The following is a 15,527-nucleotide window of genomic DNA, read 5'->3' as shown; positions in this document are numbered from 1 at the left end:
GCGCATGCGCCGTTATTAATCCTGGTAACCTCCAACATGGCGGCAAGGGGCCATGTGCAAGACCCTAACGACAGAAGACTGAGACCTATTTACGGTACGAATTACCCGTTGTCCGTGTAACACGTCTTTCTCGTCATGTATCGATCTCGTCTAGCTTGAGCTGTATAAGATGAAATCGGTCCGACCGCGGATAAACGACGCCGCCACCGGCAAGGCCCTCAGGACGCGACCGCGGACTCGCGTAGCCTGCGGTACCGAGTGACAGGGCACCTGGGCGGACGCTGTCCTGATAACAGTCCGCTCGCTCGGTTCTCCGGGTGTCAGCCCTCTGACCATTAACACTGAAAATGTTCTGGCTTTTATTGTTTGCGCGTTCGAGTGATAGAAGTCTCCTAAAACGGGTAGATGTATTTTCTGGCTCGCTAGCTTGGCTGGTGACTGTTAGCTGCGGAGCTAAGCAGGCTGTGCATCCCTCATGCAGCAGGCACAGGCTGCAGTTCCTGGCACTCGGCCGTCCATTTCTGCGTTTGTTGTATATGAATGTGTTTAAATGCCTGAATATCAGAGATGGTGAGCAGACAGAGGAACCAGGAGACGCAGCAAAGTAGCTGACTGGGTGTCCAAACTGCCATGAAGGAGAATATCTGTCAGTGGCATGTCAGCAAGCTATTAAACGTTCTCTGCATGTCGCTGCATATTAAACTAAACTTTATCCCGAATAACTGGACCGTGAAAGCCTTTTACAAGTCGCCATTTGTCTGCAGGGAACTTTAGCTTCCTAAATGAACTTCTCTCATCACAAATCTCCATTTGATTTGATTTTGTCTTTAGGCTGTGTTCTGTTGTCTGTGTTGTACTGACTGTATACCACTCGGGATCTTCTGAGACGTAGGGTTGTCTCAAACTTCCAGTTTGTTTCTTCTCTGTTCTTTAGCCAACACACAGGCTACAGACACAAAATAGTCGTAAAGTGCACGTTGTGCATGTAACGTCTGATCTTGCGTCATGTTGCTGGTTTTCAATATTCTCAGAGATTCGGAGTCACAGCCATCTCAGTATATAGTCTAATTTCAATTGTCACATTTCTCTTCCATTATTCATACATGTATACTTTCAGCAAGTGGAGCACTTCAGCACTGAACAAATGCCAGACCAAGGTCATGAGTAATGAGGATTTGGTGGTATTTTACTCAATCTGGCCAACTGAACGACCAGGGAAAGACTGTGTTAACACACATTTATATTAGCTTGGGTGGGCACTGTACATGGGACACACACTCCTGTGGAACCCAGGAGACAAAGACCTCTGGGAAGAGTGTTTTGCATTCTTAAGCAAGCAGGCGGGTTTCTGCCAGGATGCAGATGGGGCCGTGACCTGTGGCCATAATGGAGAAAGGTTAAATGTCGTGCTGTATGGTGGTAGTGAGCAGACTGAATGAGACAGCATTTTGACTGCATCTGGATGCGTACCGTACCAGTTTGGCTGACGAGAGAACAGAGTTTTTTTGTCCAGCAATTAGAAGCCCAAGCAATAACTTTTAGTCGGTGACGTGAGTTTACGCTCTTCAGAGATATACTAAGGAGTGACTCCTCCTCAGAGGGAAGGAGGAAACATAGGTATACACACACACACACACACGCACACAGGCTGTCTAGTGTGTACTATACCCATGGTACCTCTGGATGTCATCCAGGACTGTGTGCTTCTGAATAAGGTCTGAGGTAAATGCGACTGCCAACCCTGTAAAGTGCTGAGACTCAGCAGAATGGTAGGGTGTGGTGGGGTGTAAGTGTTGCCAGGTAACAGGATCGCCTATACTGAAACCTCAGAGCAGGACCATTTGGGGGTGGGGGGTTGTGGATTTTTAAGGTGTGAACCAGTAGTAAAATGGCAGTATCTTTTATGTCCATTGGCGTTTGAGATATTTTGTGGACCCAGAGTAGGAGGAGCCACCCTTCCCAAACACACCTGTCCTATAGTGGCAGGACACTGAAAGAGGATCCCTGCTGCAGGGTTAGACGGTGTCAGCAGGGTTCTCATACACAGGCCCATGGTGTCTGATTGGCCCTTAGGTTTTCACCCTTCCCTTGTGTTTGATCGTTAGTTGACTCACCGGGATTGGCTCACAGATAGTTAAAACTGAACTGTGAGTAAATGCATGGTGGTTAATGAACAACGCTATACCTTCTTACTGTGGTATATTCCTGTTTCCTGTTCAGCGAGAATTTATAACTGGCAGTGGACGGGCTGTCTGCGTCATGCCCAAAGAGAAGGTGTATATGTCCAAGAGGCCTAAATATACAGCCTATATTACATTTACATTTATGGCATTTAGCTGACACATTTATCCAAAGCAACTTACAATTATGACTGAGTACAACTTGAGTAATTGAGGGCTAAGGGTCTTGCTTAGGGGCCCAAAAGTGGCAACCTGGCAGTGGTGGGGCTTGAACTGGCAACTTTCTGATTACAAGTCAAGTATCACTCAAGAATAACAGTTATTATTCTAATAATAATTAATTAATAATAACTTATTATTAATAATAATAATAATAATAATAATAATAATAATAATACGCTAACAGGAGCCAGTACGAACTGTGAAAGCCTGTGCTGGGACATCCCTCACTCCTGAGTCATAACTGTTCCGCAGAGCTCTGTGCAAGGCAGCGGTTACAGACACGCACAGCCATGATTCCTTCGCTGCACACGTTTGCTTGTAAATGGCCTCAACGGCCGTGCCGGAGTCTTAAACAAGCGAGCGGAGTTACTGATGCGTTCTACGTACCGCCTCCCACAAGCATGGGTCAACAAGAACTTGGTGAAGTGAGTTGGAGCCAAGGCATGAGGGTGGAAACATACAGGGCTTTAGGTTCCAGTAGGAATGGGCCCAGTACAGAGAGATGTCACCTAATCATAGTACGGCAAAGCGAGCTCATTTAAACACTCGCAGAACACTCGTCGGGGACGTTGCATTAGTCAGAGGGCTTGTTTGTTTATTGCAACCTGTGATATCAGCGTTGCGAAGGCTAATATTGCGGTGATTATTAACAAATGATATATTGTGCGGCCCTAGTGGAGTCAGTAATGTCAGCGAGGCTAACAGGATGACAGGTGCTTAGCTGTGTGGGGGCGAGACAGGTGGCTGGTTGTAATTCCAAACCTAATTTAGCCCAGTAGACTGGGAGCAGGGGAGGGAACGTCGGCTAAATGACTAAACACTGCTGCATCGCGGTGTGAAGGAGACCGCGCAAGATGCCTGGGTCCTGCACCCAGGGTCCTGCACGTCTGCATGCTCTGGGATGAAATGTGTTTGTGCTACTGTACGATCAACCCAGTGGACCAGTGTGGATAAGCGCCAGCTCCACGTGAAACCAGTGGACCAGTGTGGATAAGCGCCAGCTCCATGTGAAACCAATGGACCAGTGTGGATAAGCGCCAGCTCCACGTGAAACCAGTGGACCAGTGTGGATAAGCGCCAGCTCCATGTGAAACCAATGGACCAGTGTGGATAAGAGCCAGCTCCACATGAAACCAGTGGACCAGTGTGGATAAGAGCCTCGCTTAGCTTCACAGCTGACGTCAATGTGACAATGGACTCACTGGATACAGCGTTGCTGGTATTGGGTTGATGCCCATACTGGCACTGGTGCGGAGAGTTTCTGACTGATGTGGTCATATTGATTTCTGTTTTGTTGTGAGCTTTTATCAGCTTGCAAGTTTTTTTTTTGTTTTTTTTGTATACAAAGTAGTTCTTCAATTAAGGAGCTACATTAGTCAGTCCACTGCCATGGCATTATGCTCTGCGACCAGAGGGACATCCCTAGATGTACGATGGGAAGGACGTCTCTTGCTTGGCTGCAAAGGCTGCTGAGAGACCAAAGAATTGTCATTTGTAAAACGTCTTTGTTTGCTCTGGTTAATTTTGGCAGCCACCTGTCTGTCATACTCTTTCGCACTCTTTCAGCACAAGCCTTTGGGTGTGTGGGGGAGTGTGTGGATGTGGGTGTGTCTGTCACTGTAAGAAGTGAGGGGGTGGTTTCAGCTCTGCTCTTGTATCAAAACAGGACTGACCCTCACCAACACTATGGTGGTCTATGTTGGGTGTTTGTGTGGGCTGTGTTGGGGTGTGTGTGTGTGGTCTATGTCGGGTGTATGTTTGGGGTGTGTTGGGAGTGTGTTGGGTGTTATAAAGCTGTCATAATGGTTGAAGATCATAATTCAAATTGGACAAATTTTCTTCCCTCTCCCAGATTACCTTGACAATGGCAATAACAAGATGGCAATCCAGCAGGCCGAAAAACTTCTGAAGAAACACAGGGATCTTCACTGTGCCAAGGTGGGCGAGACTGAAGGCGGCATCACGTTATAAACGTCCCTCAGAACAGCCCACATATCAGATTCTTCATCTCATCTGCAAAGCCCTCATCACTTTCTCCTGCTTAGCGTGATGCTAATACAGTGGTGTACCTCATGAAGCTGGATGTGCTGTCTATGGTGCGCAGGTCCTGAAGGCTATTGGTCTGCAGCGCACAGGCAAGCAGGACGAAGCCTTCACCCTCGCCCAGGAGGTGGCTGGCCTGGAGCCCACTGACGACAACTCCCTGCAGGCTCTCACCATCCTGTACCGGGAGATGCATCGACGTGAGTGAATCCGCACGGGCCCCATGTTCACGTGCTCGTGTGCCTGGATCTTGCCGTTGCCGCGTGCATCGTGATGGCGAGCGGTTAATCCGTCGTGGTTGGAGATCGTCCTGTTTCTGTTGAAAAACGTGACTGCATGGATTTATGTCAGGAGAGTCTCTTAGAGTGTACGAAGAGGATAAAATACCACTACGAAAGGGCCACGAGAATACAGTGTGCACGCCTACCGCGTGACTCCGGTTACTTTGGCACTTAAACATTATGTTGTTGTTCCTCGTAGATGCAGCACACGCGAGTTTCCTCTTTTTTCTGTGGTAAAGCGGCTCAGGTGTTTGCGTTCTTCCTGTCCGTAGCGGAGTTGGTGACTAAGCTGTATGAAGCCGCAGTCCGGAAGGTTCCGACCAGTGAGGAGTACCACTCCCATCTCTTCATGGCTTACGCCCGTGTCGGGGAGTACAAGAAAATGCAACAGGTTGGCTGGTCTTGGACCTGCACTGCATTTAGCCGTCAACAACAGGCCGTTCATAATTGAGCTCTCCCTCTCTCTCTCTCTCTCTCTCTCTCTCTCTCTCTCTCTACATTAGGCTGGGATGGCCCTCTATAAGATTGTTCCTAAAAACCCATACTACTTCTGGTCAGTGATGAGTTTAGTGATGCAGGTATGTGAACATTCCATTTTTTAAAAATTTGTACCTAGCACAGTTTCATTCTGGCTGGCAGCAGCCATGACTAGCTGCTCTAAAGAATTCCGACGTCCGGTTTCAGGCCATCTCCGCGCAGGACGAGAAGCTCTCCCACACCATGTTTCTGCCTCTTGCTGAGCGTATGGTGGAGAAGATGGTCAAAGAGGAGAAGATCGAGGCTGAGGCAGAAGTGAGACGCTGATGCTCGCATGGGAATAACGACGTCCTCCCGACGTTGGGCGGGAATAACGAGCTTGTGGTTCTTTCCAGGTGCAGCTGTATTTTATGATTCTGGAGCGTCTGGGGAAATATGCGGAGGCGCTGGAGGTCGTGCGGGGACAGCTCGGAGGTGAGGGGGCAGCCCAGACCAAACCCAGAACCACACCCTCCTCCGCACTTACTGGAAATGAATGATTGAATTTTACCTTGAGAATTGGTCCAAAGCAGAAATGATTTGCGTGTGTGTGTGCGCGCATGTGTGTATGTGTGTGTGTGTGTTTTCTCTACTTCTCTAGAGAAGCTCACTAGTGAGCTGCAAAGCCGGGAAAACAAGTGCATGTTTCTGTACGGTCGACTGGAGCAGTGGCCCGAGTGCAACGCCCTGTCCCGAAAACTGCTGCTGAAGAAGTAAGTGTGCTCACACGACGGGTCTGTTGCCCCAGCTGTGCGGGAAAGGAGACTGCACAGGGTCAGGAGAGAGAGACCACAGGGTCAGGAGAGAGAGACCACAGGGTCAGGAGAGAGAGACGACGGGGTCAGGAGAGAGAGACGACGGGGTCAGGAGAGCGAGACCACAGGGTCAGGAGTGAGAGACCATAGGGTCAGGAGTGAGAGACCACAGGGTCAGGAGAGCGAGACATGGGGTCAGGAGAGCGAGACAACGGGGTCAGGAGAGCGAGACATGGGGTCAGGAGAGCGAGACCACGAGGTCAGGAGAGCGAGACCCCGGGGTCAGGAGAGCGAGACCCCGGGGTCAGGAGAGCGAGACAACGGGGTCAGGAGAGCGAGACATGGGGTCAGGAGAGCGAGACATGGGGTCAGGAGAGCGAGACCACAGGGTCAGGAGAGCGAGACATGGGGTCAGGAGAGCGAGACCCCGGGGTCAGGAGAGCGAGACATGGGGTCAGGAGAGCGAGACATGGGGTCTGGGCTGGTTTGCAGGGTAGAGCAGCTCCCATCGTAATGACCAGTGTTGAGCTGCAGCTCTTTGTTCTCCTTTTTCATTCATTTTATTGGCAATTCACCGCAACCAGATTCCATTATTTTCAATTCCAAAGAAAACCTTTTGGTGGAACTCTAGTCTCAGGTGACCTTTCCTTTACACCAGACATGAGAACAGCAGCTCACTGGAACACTGTGGTTCTGTAGACCTCTGCAGCCATTATTCATTGCTTTTAACAAGATATCTCTCTCCTGTCAACTTCAATCGCAAGGGGCATATTGTGTGTGTGTGTGTGTGTGTGTGTGGGGAGGTATTTTTATATCTGTGTGATTGATGTTTATGTCTTGTGTATTTACTCATTCTTTCTTCTGTGCTGCGGTAGCACTCGATTTTCCGCTGACGGGGATCAATAAAGTCTCCTCTTTTCTCAACTTTCTGCCTTTTTCTCCCAACTCCTCAGCCCTGATGACTGGCAGTTCTACTTATCATATTTTGATTCCTTATTCAACCTCATTGACCAGAGCTGGACACCACCTGAAGAAGGCAATCAGTAAGTGTTACAAACACAGCGGTGTCGTCCAGACACAGCGAGATCAGTGAGCGTTACAAACACCGCGGTGTCGTCCAGACACAGCGAGATCAGTGAGCGTTACAAACACCAGCGGTGTCGTCCAGACACAGCGAGATCAGTGAGCGTTACAAACACCGCGGTGTCGTCCAGACACAGCGAGATCAGTGAGCGTTACAAACACCGCGGTGTCGTCCAGACACAGCGAGATCAGTGAGCGTTACAAACACCGCGGTGTCGTCCAGACACAGCGAGATCAGTGAGCGTTACAACACCGCGGTGTCGTCCAGACACAGCGAGATCAGTGAGCGTTACAAACACCGCGGTGTCGTCCAGACACAGCGAGATCAGTGAGCGTTACAAACACCGCGGTGTCGTCCAGACACAGCGAGATCCGTTACTTTAGATCAGCTCTTTTAAGAGGGTCAGAATGTGGTGACGGCACATGTAAATTAAATAAAACGAGTAATCCATCACTAACTTGTGTTTTCGTGTAAATGTAGTATTTGCACATCATTACACGGGTTAGGAGCGGCGGTAATGAAACACCGTGAATAACCTGTGTCCTGATCAGTCCTAGTCACCACCGCTGGTTTAGTCTTAGTTGTTTGGTGGTCATCCGAGGCTCACGTGTCGCTCTCTTCTTGTCTGTCCCGCCGGCCCCGTCTGCTGCAGCTCCGCCGAGGGCGAGGTGCACTGCTCCGTGGCCCAGGCCATCGGCTTTGTGGAGGAGCGGCTAGCGTCCGAGGAGGTGAAGGAGACGCGGCCCCTGCGGGGCCCCTACCTGGCCCGCCTGGAGCTGATCAGCCGCCTGCGTCAGAGGGGCTCCCCTGACGAGCAACAGCTGGGTAGGCGGCGGGGGGGTGGGGAGTCGTTACGGCAGCGTCACTGGCGGGAGGATGCTCACTGGAGCTCTGTGATGCTGTCTGTAGGAGAACCTCTCGAGCTGATGTTCCAGTACTTTGTGAAATTTGGAGACAAGCCATGTTGCTTCACGGACTTGAAGGTGTTTCTACACCTCCTTTCGCCGGACCATTATGTCCAGGTAGCTGCAGTTTCTGAGAAATACACCCCCCCACACACACACACACCTGATTACTGATTTTTTGGGTGCTTCTCTTTTTAATAACACCTAAACAACCCCTGAGGTACGCTTTCTACATGCTGTCACCGTCCTGCTTAGTTATAGCGCAGCACAAGTAAACAGATGTGATGCGGCATTTGTTTTGTAGCTCTGTAAGGTCCCTCGGAGTCGCCCGGGCGGCCCCAGGGTGCTGAACGAGCCCCAGGGGTGGAGGGATTTACTCTCTAACAGCCATACGCGTGGCCTCAGTTCGTTAACAGGCTGACGGAGGCCGTGCCGCTGGGGCCAGTGGGCGAGGATGGCGTGGCACTGCCGGGCGACACCCGCGCCCTCCAGAGGCACCTGGGCGCGGCTCAGCTCAGCCGCTGCCTGGGCTTACAGCACGCGCTCAGCACCGACGGCAAACTGGCCCTTATCCATGAGCTCAGGGCACACTACCGTCACGGCCTGCAATTCGGTGAGACGCTGCATGGAACACAGAAGACCCATTTGATCTAAAAGACAATAAATATTTCCAAACAAGATGTTTAATTAAGTAAAGTGTCTTATATGATATTTATATGATTTATATGTTTATTAAAATGATGATAATAATAGGGATGATGATGGTAGTAGCAGTCATGACATTTTTATTGTTAACACATGTATAGGTAGGTAGGTTGATTTACAGAGAAATAGGATGTTTCTGACAGGTCCAGGTGTGTGTGTGTGTGTGTGTGTGTGTGTGTGAGACACTCGGTGACCACTTTATTAGGTACACAAATATCTAAAATGTAACTCATCTAATCAGTCAGTCACCTGGCAGCAACTCGGTGCTCAGCAACCATGTAGACATGGTCAAGATGACCCGTTAAAGCTCAAACCAGCACCAGGATGGTGACTTTAAGTGACTTTGAACGTAGCTGATAGAAAGGCAACAGTAACTCAACCACTCGTTACAACCGAGGTGTACAGAAGAGCATCTCTGAACACAAACGCGTCGGGCCTTGAAACGGATGGGCAGCAGCATCAGAAGACCACACCGGGTAAAAAAAAAAACGTCAGCCAAGAACAGACAACTGAGGCTACAATTCACATAGGCTCAACAAAACTGCATGATAGAAGACTGGAAAAACATGATCTGTTCTGAGACTTTTGGCTGGTAGGGTCGGAATGTAGCGTAAGCAACATAAAAACATGGATCCATCCTGCCTTGAATCAACGGTTCAGACTGGTGATGGTGTTGGGGAGATTTTCTTGGCACACTTTGGGCCCCTTAATACCAACTAAGTATTGTTTAAACACCACGGCCTACCTGAGTATTGCTGCTGACCATGACCACAGTGTCCCCATGTTCTGATGGCTACTTTCAGCAGGATAACGTACCATGTCACCAAAGCTCGGATCATCTCAAACTCTTTGCTTGAACATGACAATGAGTTCACTGAACTCAGATGGCCTTCATTGTCACCAGATCCCAGTCCAGTAGAGTGCCTCTGGGACATGGTGGGACGGGAGATTCGCGTCATGGATGTGCAGGAGACAAACCTCCAGCACCTGTGTAGCGTTCTCATGCCAATATGCACCAACATCTCTGAGGAACGTGTCCTGCACCAGGTTGAATCTGCCATGAAGAATTAGGGCAGTTCTGAAAGCATAAGGGGTCCAACCCAGTAGTAGCAAGGTGTACCTAATAAGTGTGTGTGTGTGTGTGTGTGTGTGTGTGTGTGTGTATAGATATATAGACGTGTAGTTGGGCTGCAGACATCTTCAGCTGCTGGTAACTTCTCCACTGGCTTTCAGAATCTCCAGTATGTTGCAGCTGATTATTTCAGTTTCTCTCTCTCTCGTGCTCTTTCTCCGCCCACTTCACTGTCTGCCGATTCTACGTGCCTTATGTCCCTTCCAGACGTGTGAGTTGGTCGTCCCTCTAATCACCGTTCCCTTCCTCTCCTCTCCGTCCACAGGGACATCCTGTCTAAAGACTGAGCTGCAGTTCTCCGACATGTACTGCCTCATGGCTGCCCACGTCTACATTGACCTGTGGATAGAGACGGGTGAGCTCCGTGACCCCGCGGCATGCCGCAAGCGTTGTATTAGGGATTTGTTCTTGCAGAGGCTGGGTGACATAGTGGTAACATGGTAGAGTGAGTCGTTTTGACAAACACTCTCTGATTGGTAGAATCATCCGATCTTTCTCCGATCTGCGGCCTACGGTATTGTGCCTATTCATTGCATGTTATAAAACTGACCTGGAGTCAGACTTGTGAACCCCGGCGAGAGGATGCAGGCTCACGCATGTGTTTTTCTCCTTGCCATCATGCGTAACTCGGACACAGGTAAGGAGCACGTGCTGTGGCAGTGTCTGGGTCTCCTGGAGGAAGGCCTGGCACACAGCCCATCCAACGCCCAGATCAAGCTGCTCCTCCTGCTCCTCTTCTGTCGCCTGGGCGCTTTCGAGCCCGTGGTGGACCTTTACTCCAGCCTGGACGCCAAGCATGTTCAGCATGACACCATAGGGTGAGCCCCCCGGCCCCGCCCCCTGGCCACACAGCCCCGCCCACGCCCGCCGCCGTGTGAAGTTGCTACCATTTGTCCTGTGTTCACAGATACTTACTGACCCGCTATGCCGAGTCCTTGGGCCAGTTTGCTGCTGCCTCCCAGGCGTGTAACTTCTCCCTCAGGTTTTTTCACTCAAACCAGAAAGATGTAAGTGTGCGCACCATGCTCTGCCGCACCCGGCCGTGCTCCTGCTGGGCTACTCTCCTGACTTGGCTCTGTTGCTCTGTTTGCAGACCTCAGAATACATCATTCAGGCATACAAGTACGGCGCGTTTGAGAAGATCCCCGAGTTCATCGCCTTTAGGAACCGCCTGAATAACTCGCTGCACTTTGCCCAGGTGCGCACAGAGCGGATGCTGCTGGACCTCTACCTGGACGCTGACATGTGAGCGCTCTTTGCCCGAGACATCTTCAGACCTGCCCTCACGTGTTGCCCGCGCCGAACTTGAGTTCAACGTTGTCCACGTTTGTCATCTTGACACTCTAACTTTGTCATCTTGGCTCTTTAAACGTCATTGTTTCCATCTGCCCACTGCTTTTGGAACGAGAAGTGTGATGTGTTTTGTCTTGTGTTCAGATCGTCCACGTTAGAAGAAAGTGTGAAGAACATGTCCTTGTGTCCCGAAGAAGACGACATCCCCTGGGACAGCTTGCGGGACAACCGTGATCTCGACGTGTTTGTCAGCTGGAACCCGAAAGTCCAGTACAGTATTGTTTTCTTGATCCTCGCACACACACACACACACACACACACACACACTCCACAGTGCATTTACCTGTACGGCTGCCAACACTTGTTCCACCTGCATCTGACAGCAGTGTTTGGAGTTTTCCCAGGTCCCAACCAAATGTCATTCCGTAATTATGCCACTGTGATCGTGCCATGACTTGATCTGATGTTGGTTACTTACGCTGACAAACATAATGTGGTTAGAGAGACGGATGTGAGGTTTAGACCGGAACTCTAGTTCCTCGCCCACATCTGTGGTTTGAATGTCCGTGGGAAGCCGGAGTGCTAATGGGCACCTGTGTGGACATGGCCACAGGCAGCTGAGCAAGGAGCACCGGCAGCTTTCTCTGGAGGAGGAGTCTCTGTGGCTCCGCCTGCGCTCCCTCACGCTCCGGCTGGCCGGCTGCCTCTCGGGCCTGTGCCACTCGCCGCAGGCCCCACCCCCGGCCACGCCCCATGCGCAGCGCAACGCAGAGAAGAGTGCAGAGAACGGGGTGGCGTCCAAACCCGCCGACATGCAGCCGCTGCTGGGACAGCTGGAGCGCACGCTCGGCCAGGCGGCACAGTTCACCGACAAGCACGCACACGTGAGTGACGGCACCATGCACACCACTCGCCTCAGACAGGCGATGTTGGTTTACTCTTCTGGTGACCATGGGGTGATGACTGTGTGTGTGTGTGTGTGTGTGTGACCCCAGCAGCAGTACCCGTTCCTGGGCCCGCCCCCCACGCGCCTGCCCCAGGCTCTGGCCAACGGGTCATGCCAGTGCCAGCTGGTCGCCCTGCAGCTGCCCCTGCATGTCCAGGAGCTGGAGACCTCCGGCCTGGGTACGCTGGAGTCACAACACGCGCCCACTCAGCGTGGCCCCCCTCCTACGGCTCATACACACGTCTCTCTTTGTTTTAGATCAGTCAGCAGAGCTTCAGGCCCAAATAGCAAATCTCTTCAAATCATTAACAGTACAACTTCAAGGTGGGTCGCGCTGTTGATGTTTTTGTTGTAAACATACCTGCACGTCTCTGAACTATCATGTTGTATTACGTTTCCTATGTGATCTGTAAGGTATACTGAGTGATCTCCTGCCTCTCTCCTGTACCAGATATGCTAAATAAATGTAAAGGTGACTTACTGGAAGTGACGGATGGCCGATGCAGGGCGCAGCCCTCTCTGCTAGAAAACCTCGTCTTCTTTGTCGAGGTGAGCTTGTTATGCCAGATCCTCTAGACGAGCTGCATTATAGACATAATGTATTCATGCTTACTTTAACTAGATGTAGATGACACTGATTTTAATCAGTGAAATAGTAATAACGCATTATACCTATATGACACCTTTCTAAAACTAGCATATAGTGTGTAAACAAGTGTTTTAACAAATAAAACGAGAAAGTAAAGTAGAGAGAAAAATGATTAAAAAAACAGGAAAATTACCAAATAAGTCCTTTTATCCAAGAACAAGTCCAACCCTGCGTGAATCTTTTACTGAAGTGCTGTGCTGGTTTTGCCCTGGACGTCCTCCACCGAGCCACTCGAAAGGGTATTTCCGATATCCAGAACCGGTCCCTATATTTGCCCTGTGTTAATACCTCACTTGATGTCTTGAACCAGACCGTCTGTGTGGTCTTGTGGGTGTCCAGTCACTGCAGCGGCACGCTCCGACCGCTAAAGTCCAGTTTGCAGAAGAAGAAAAAGAAGAAAAAGGAAACCAGTACAGTGACAGTAAGTACGAGCTGGTTGGTTTGGGATCGCTGCACGCGGTCAAGAGGGGCCATAGCTGGGTGAAACTTGGGTTCTCTCTCCCTCTCTCTCCCTCCCCAGCCAGTGGTGCTCTCTGGATTCCAGGAGTTTACTGCCAGCCTGCAGACCCTTCTCAGCCAGGCAGTGGAGCAGATCCAGGACCAGGAGAGCAGCCTGACGGCGCTGAAGCTTGAGGCCCTATCTCTTGAGGGGCTCCCACAGGCTGAGGTTAGCGCCATCACTTGAGGGATGCACGATATATTGTTGCTTAGTCGTTATCGCAATATTGCCATTTGTGATGCCGATATTGCAGAAGACACGTTTTCTTGTGTGTTTTGAGTGTGCTGACCTGTCTCAGACATTGAGGTCGGATGTTTTGACATAATGTTTGTGTTTGAGCAGGATGAGAGGACCTTCATAAAGGCCGCCATGGACAAAGTGCAGAGCAGTTACCTGCGCTCACTGCAGGAGGTCGGAGATCTGCTGCGCAAAAGAGCCGACACGCTAAAATCCCTGAAGATCTGAACCATGGCTGTGATCAGCACCACCCACACAACCCACAGTCCACATCTCCTCAGTGCTCCCCGAAACACACTCACTCTCTTACACACTCACTCTCTTACACACTCACTCTTTTTCTTTCTGTGCTTCAGAATGGTCCAGTCATTTATTTTCCTACTCCTTGCTCTTTCATATCTTGAACACACACACACACACACACACACACACACACACACACACACACACACACACACAGACAGCCACTCCCACAACTCGACTGCTTCCGCACAGCCAATGACGCCACTCTGAGCCACCAATCCAGTGAATACACGCGTCATCCTCTTCCTGGTGAACTAAACGGGCAAGCAAATAAGCAATTTTACAAGAGCTACTCTATAAATTATTGTACATAGTGTGAAGATCTACGAATATCCGCGCCGAAGTTTCCAGAATTAAAGTGAATTCTGCTTTGTCCTTGTAGTTGTTGTGGCCTCCCTGTTACTACCTAGCACGAGCTGGCCCTCTCGGTAGCTTCTCCTCAAACGCGTTCGTTCGTCTAGCGCTCGTTCTTCGGTTCCGCTGACACAGCTTTTTCCCACCGAGCCCCATGACCCCTGCGGGCATCGACGCAGCCGTCCTGGGTGTGGCCGTAGAGCGGTCCCCCCCACCCTCCCAGGCCTCACAGGACCGCCCCGTCTCACCGTCGCTTCACGCGGCGTTAACAGTGGCCTTTGCGGAGGGGAGTGAACATTGCTACAGAAAAGAAATTTTCCATTAGCATTGATCTTTTTTTTTTTTGTCCTCGTTACTATGAGGTGAGCTTATGTAGGGCACTGACATTATGGAATACATAAAGACCTCGTAACGCAAGGGCCGTGTATACTGCAAGATGTAGCTTTCGTACCTGCGGTTTGTTTTCAGCTGCAGGAAACCACCTGCGTGGTCCATTATTCACAGTGAGAAACACTTTCGTAGTGTCGGACAGTGAAATAACGTCCAGTTACATGCTCACGTTATTGAAAATCTGGATGGTCAAAGTGGAGGCTCCTGTCTGACTCGACCAGGGGCGTCTGTTGTACTGCATTACGAGTTTCAGTTGTTTAAAAAGGGGCCGAACACTTTTTTTAAAAAAAACAACAAAAAAAACGTTTACTGTTTATACTGTTTAGGGAAAATATGTAAATTGCACTGAGGTCCCTAAAATTGTGAGGATGATTTTTAATACACAAAGAAGTATATCAAAACAAAAGCAGCATCACAAGTACAAACATCTGAAGTAGGTTCCCCCCCCTCATTTAACAAGGGGATTACAACATCAGGCTTAACTGTTTACATGTTTCATTAGAAAAAAATGACATTTCATATTTATAGTGTGGGGGGAGTGTTCCACAGGCTATAGCTTTGCTCTGCTTAGAGTTGTTTTGGGTAAAGGGGTCAATTTCTTCTTTGTCATTTTTTATTTTAATCTGATGAGAGGAGAGAGGATGGGTGATGCGAATGAGTTCTGATGTTTGACATTTGAAGCTCTCCAACTGAAACTCCAGTAGGCAACGTCTGGACTGAAGAGCTTGTACTGAGGTGCTGACAATCTGTCATCTCTCTCTACTTTCTTTTGTTAGGAAAATTGAAAATAAAATAAAAACACTGGAATGTGAAAGGATGTTTTTTAATAAAATGTAAATGTACCAAAAATGATTGTGTACAGTTGCCATGTCAAAACAAGCAATGCAAAGTTTTAGAATGTAATACTTAAGTATAATAAATACATAATCTTATGGCATAATTTGAACCTTCATTTAAGCATCAATACAGGGGCCTTGGGCCCCCAGCTCTAGAAATACAAGAATCATTTTTGGGATCCTCTGAAGAAAAACGA

General features: G+C 49.7%; 1 protein-coding gene and 1 long non-coding RNA gene across 4 annotated transcripts; one reads left to right on the top strand and one right to left on the bottom strand.

Annotated features, from left to right (window-relative positions):
- The first annotated feature begins 24 nt into the window (after positions 1-24).
- On the top strand, positions 25-15,431 carry naa25 (N-alpha-acetyltransferase 25, NatB auxiliary subunit). Of its 2 annotated transcripts, none has more exons than XM_035535837.1 (24): positions 25-94; positions 4,255-4,340; positions 4,507-4,645; positions 4,999-5,117; positions 5,230-5,304; positions 5,411-5,518; positions 5,599-5,677; positions 5,844-5,955; positions 6,951-7,040; positions 7,734-7,906; positions 7,991-8,103; positions 8,392-8,599; positions 10,089-10,178; positions 10,461-10,641; positions 10,731-10,830; positions 10,917-11,068; positions 11,261-11,386; positions 11,730-12,000; positions 12,115-12,241; positions 12,321-12,386; positions 12,514-12,611; positions 13,022-13,132; positions 13,232-13,378; positions 13,553-15,431. In XM_035535837.1, the coding sequence occupies exons 1-24, from the start codon at positions 37-39 to the stop codon at positions 13,673-13,675; spliced, it is 2,952 nt and encodes a 983-aa protein (XP_035391730.1). In that variant the 5' UTR covers positions 25-36; the 3' UTR covers positions 13,676-15,431. The 2 variants fall into 2 exon arrangements, with proteins under 2 accessions (XP_035391730.1, XP_026888078.2); XM_027032277.2 differs by having other exon boundaries at positions 12,112-12,241.
- On the bottom strand, positions 8,533-13,038 carry LOC113591671. Of its 2 annotated transcripts, none has more exons than XR_003412224.2 (3): positions 12,845-13,038; positions 12,544-12,643; positions 8,533-8,607 (listed from the first exon to the last, which is right to left on the bottom strand). It is a non-coding gene; the product is annotated as an uncharacterized LOC113591671 (long non-coding RNA). The 2 variants fall into 2 exon arrangements; XR_003412223.2 differs by having other exon boundaries at positions 8,581-8,636.
- Positions 15,432-15,527: the final 96 nt, after the last annotated feature.

Source organism: Electrophorus electricus, chromosome 17 (genome assembly GCF_013358815.1).
Source record: "Electrophorus electricus isolate fEleEle1 chromosome 17, fEleEle1.pri, whole genome shotgun sequence".
NCBI lineage: Eukaryota > Metazoa > Chordata > Actinopteri > Gymnotiformes > Gymnotidae > Electrophorus > Electrophorus electricus.
Note: the sequence above shows the minus strand (reverse complement) of the source record. Positions and strands in the feature narration are given on the sequence as shown.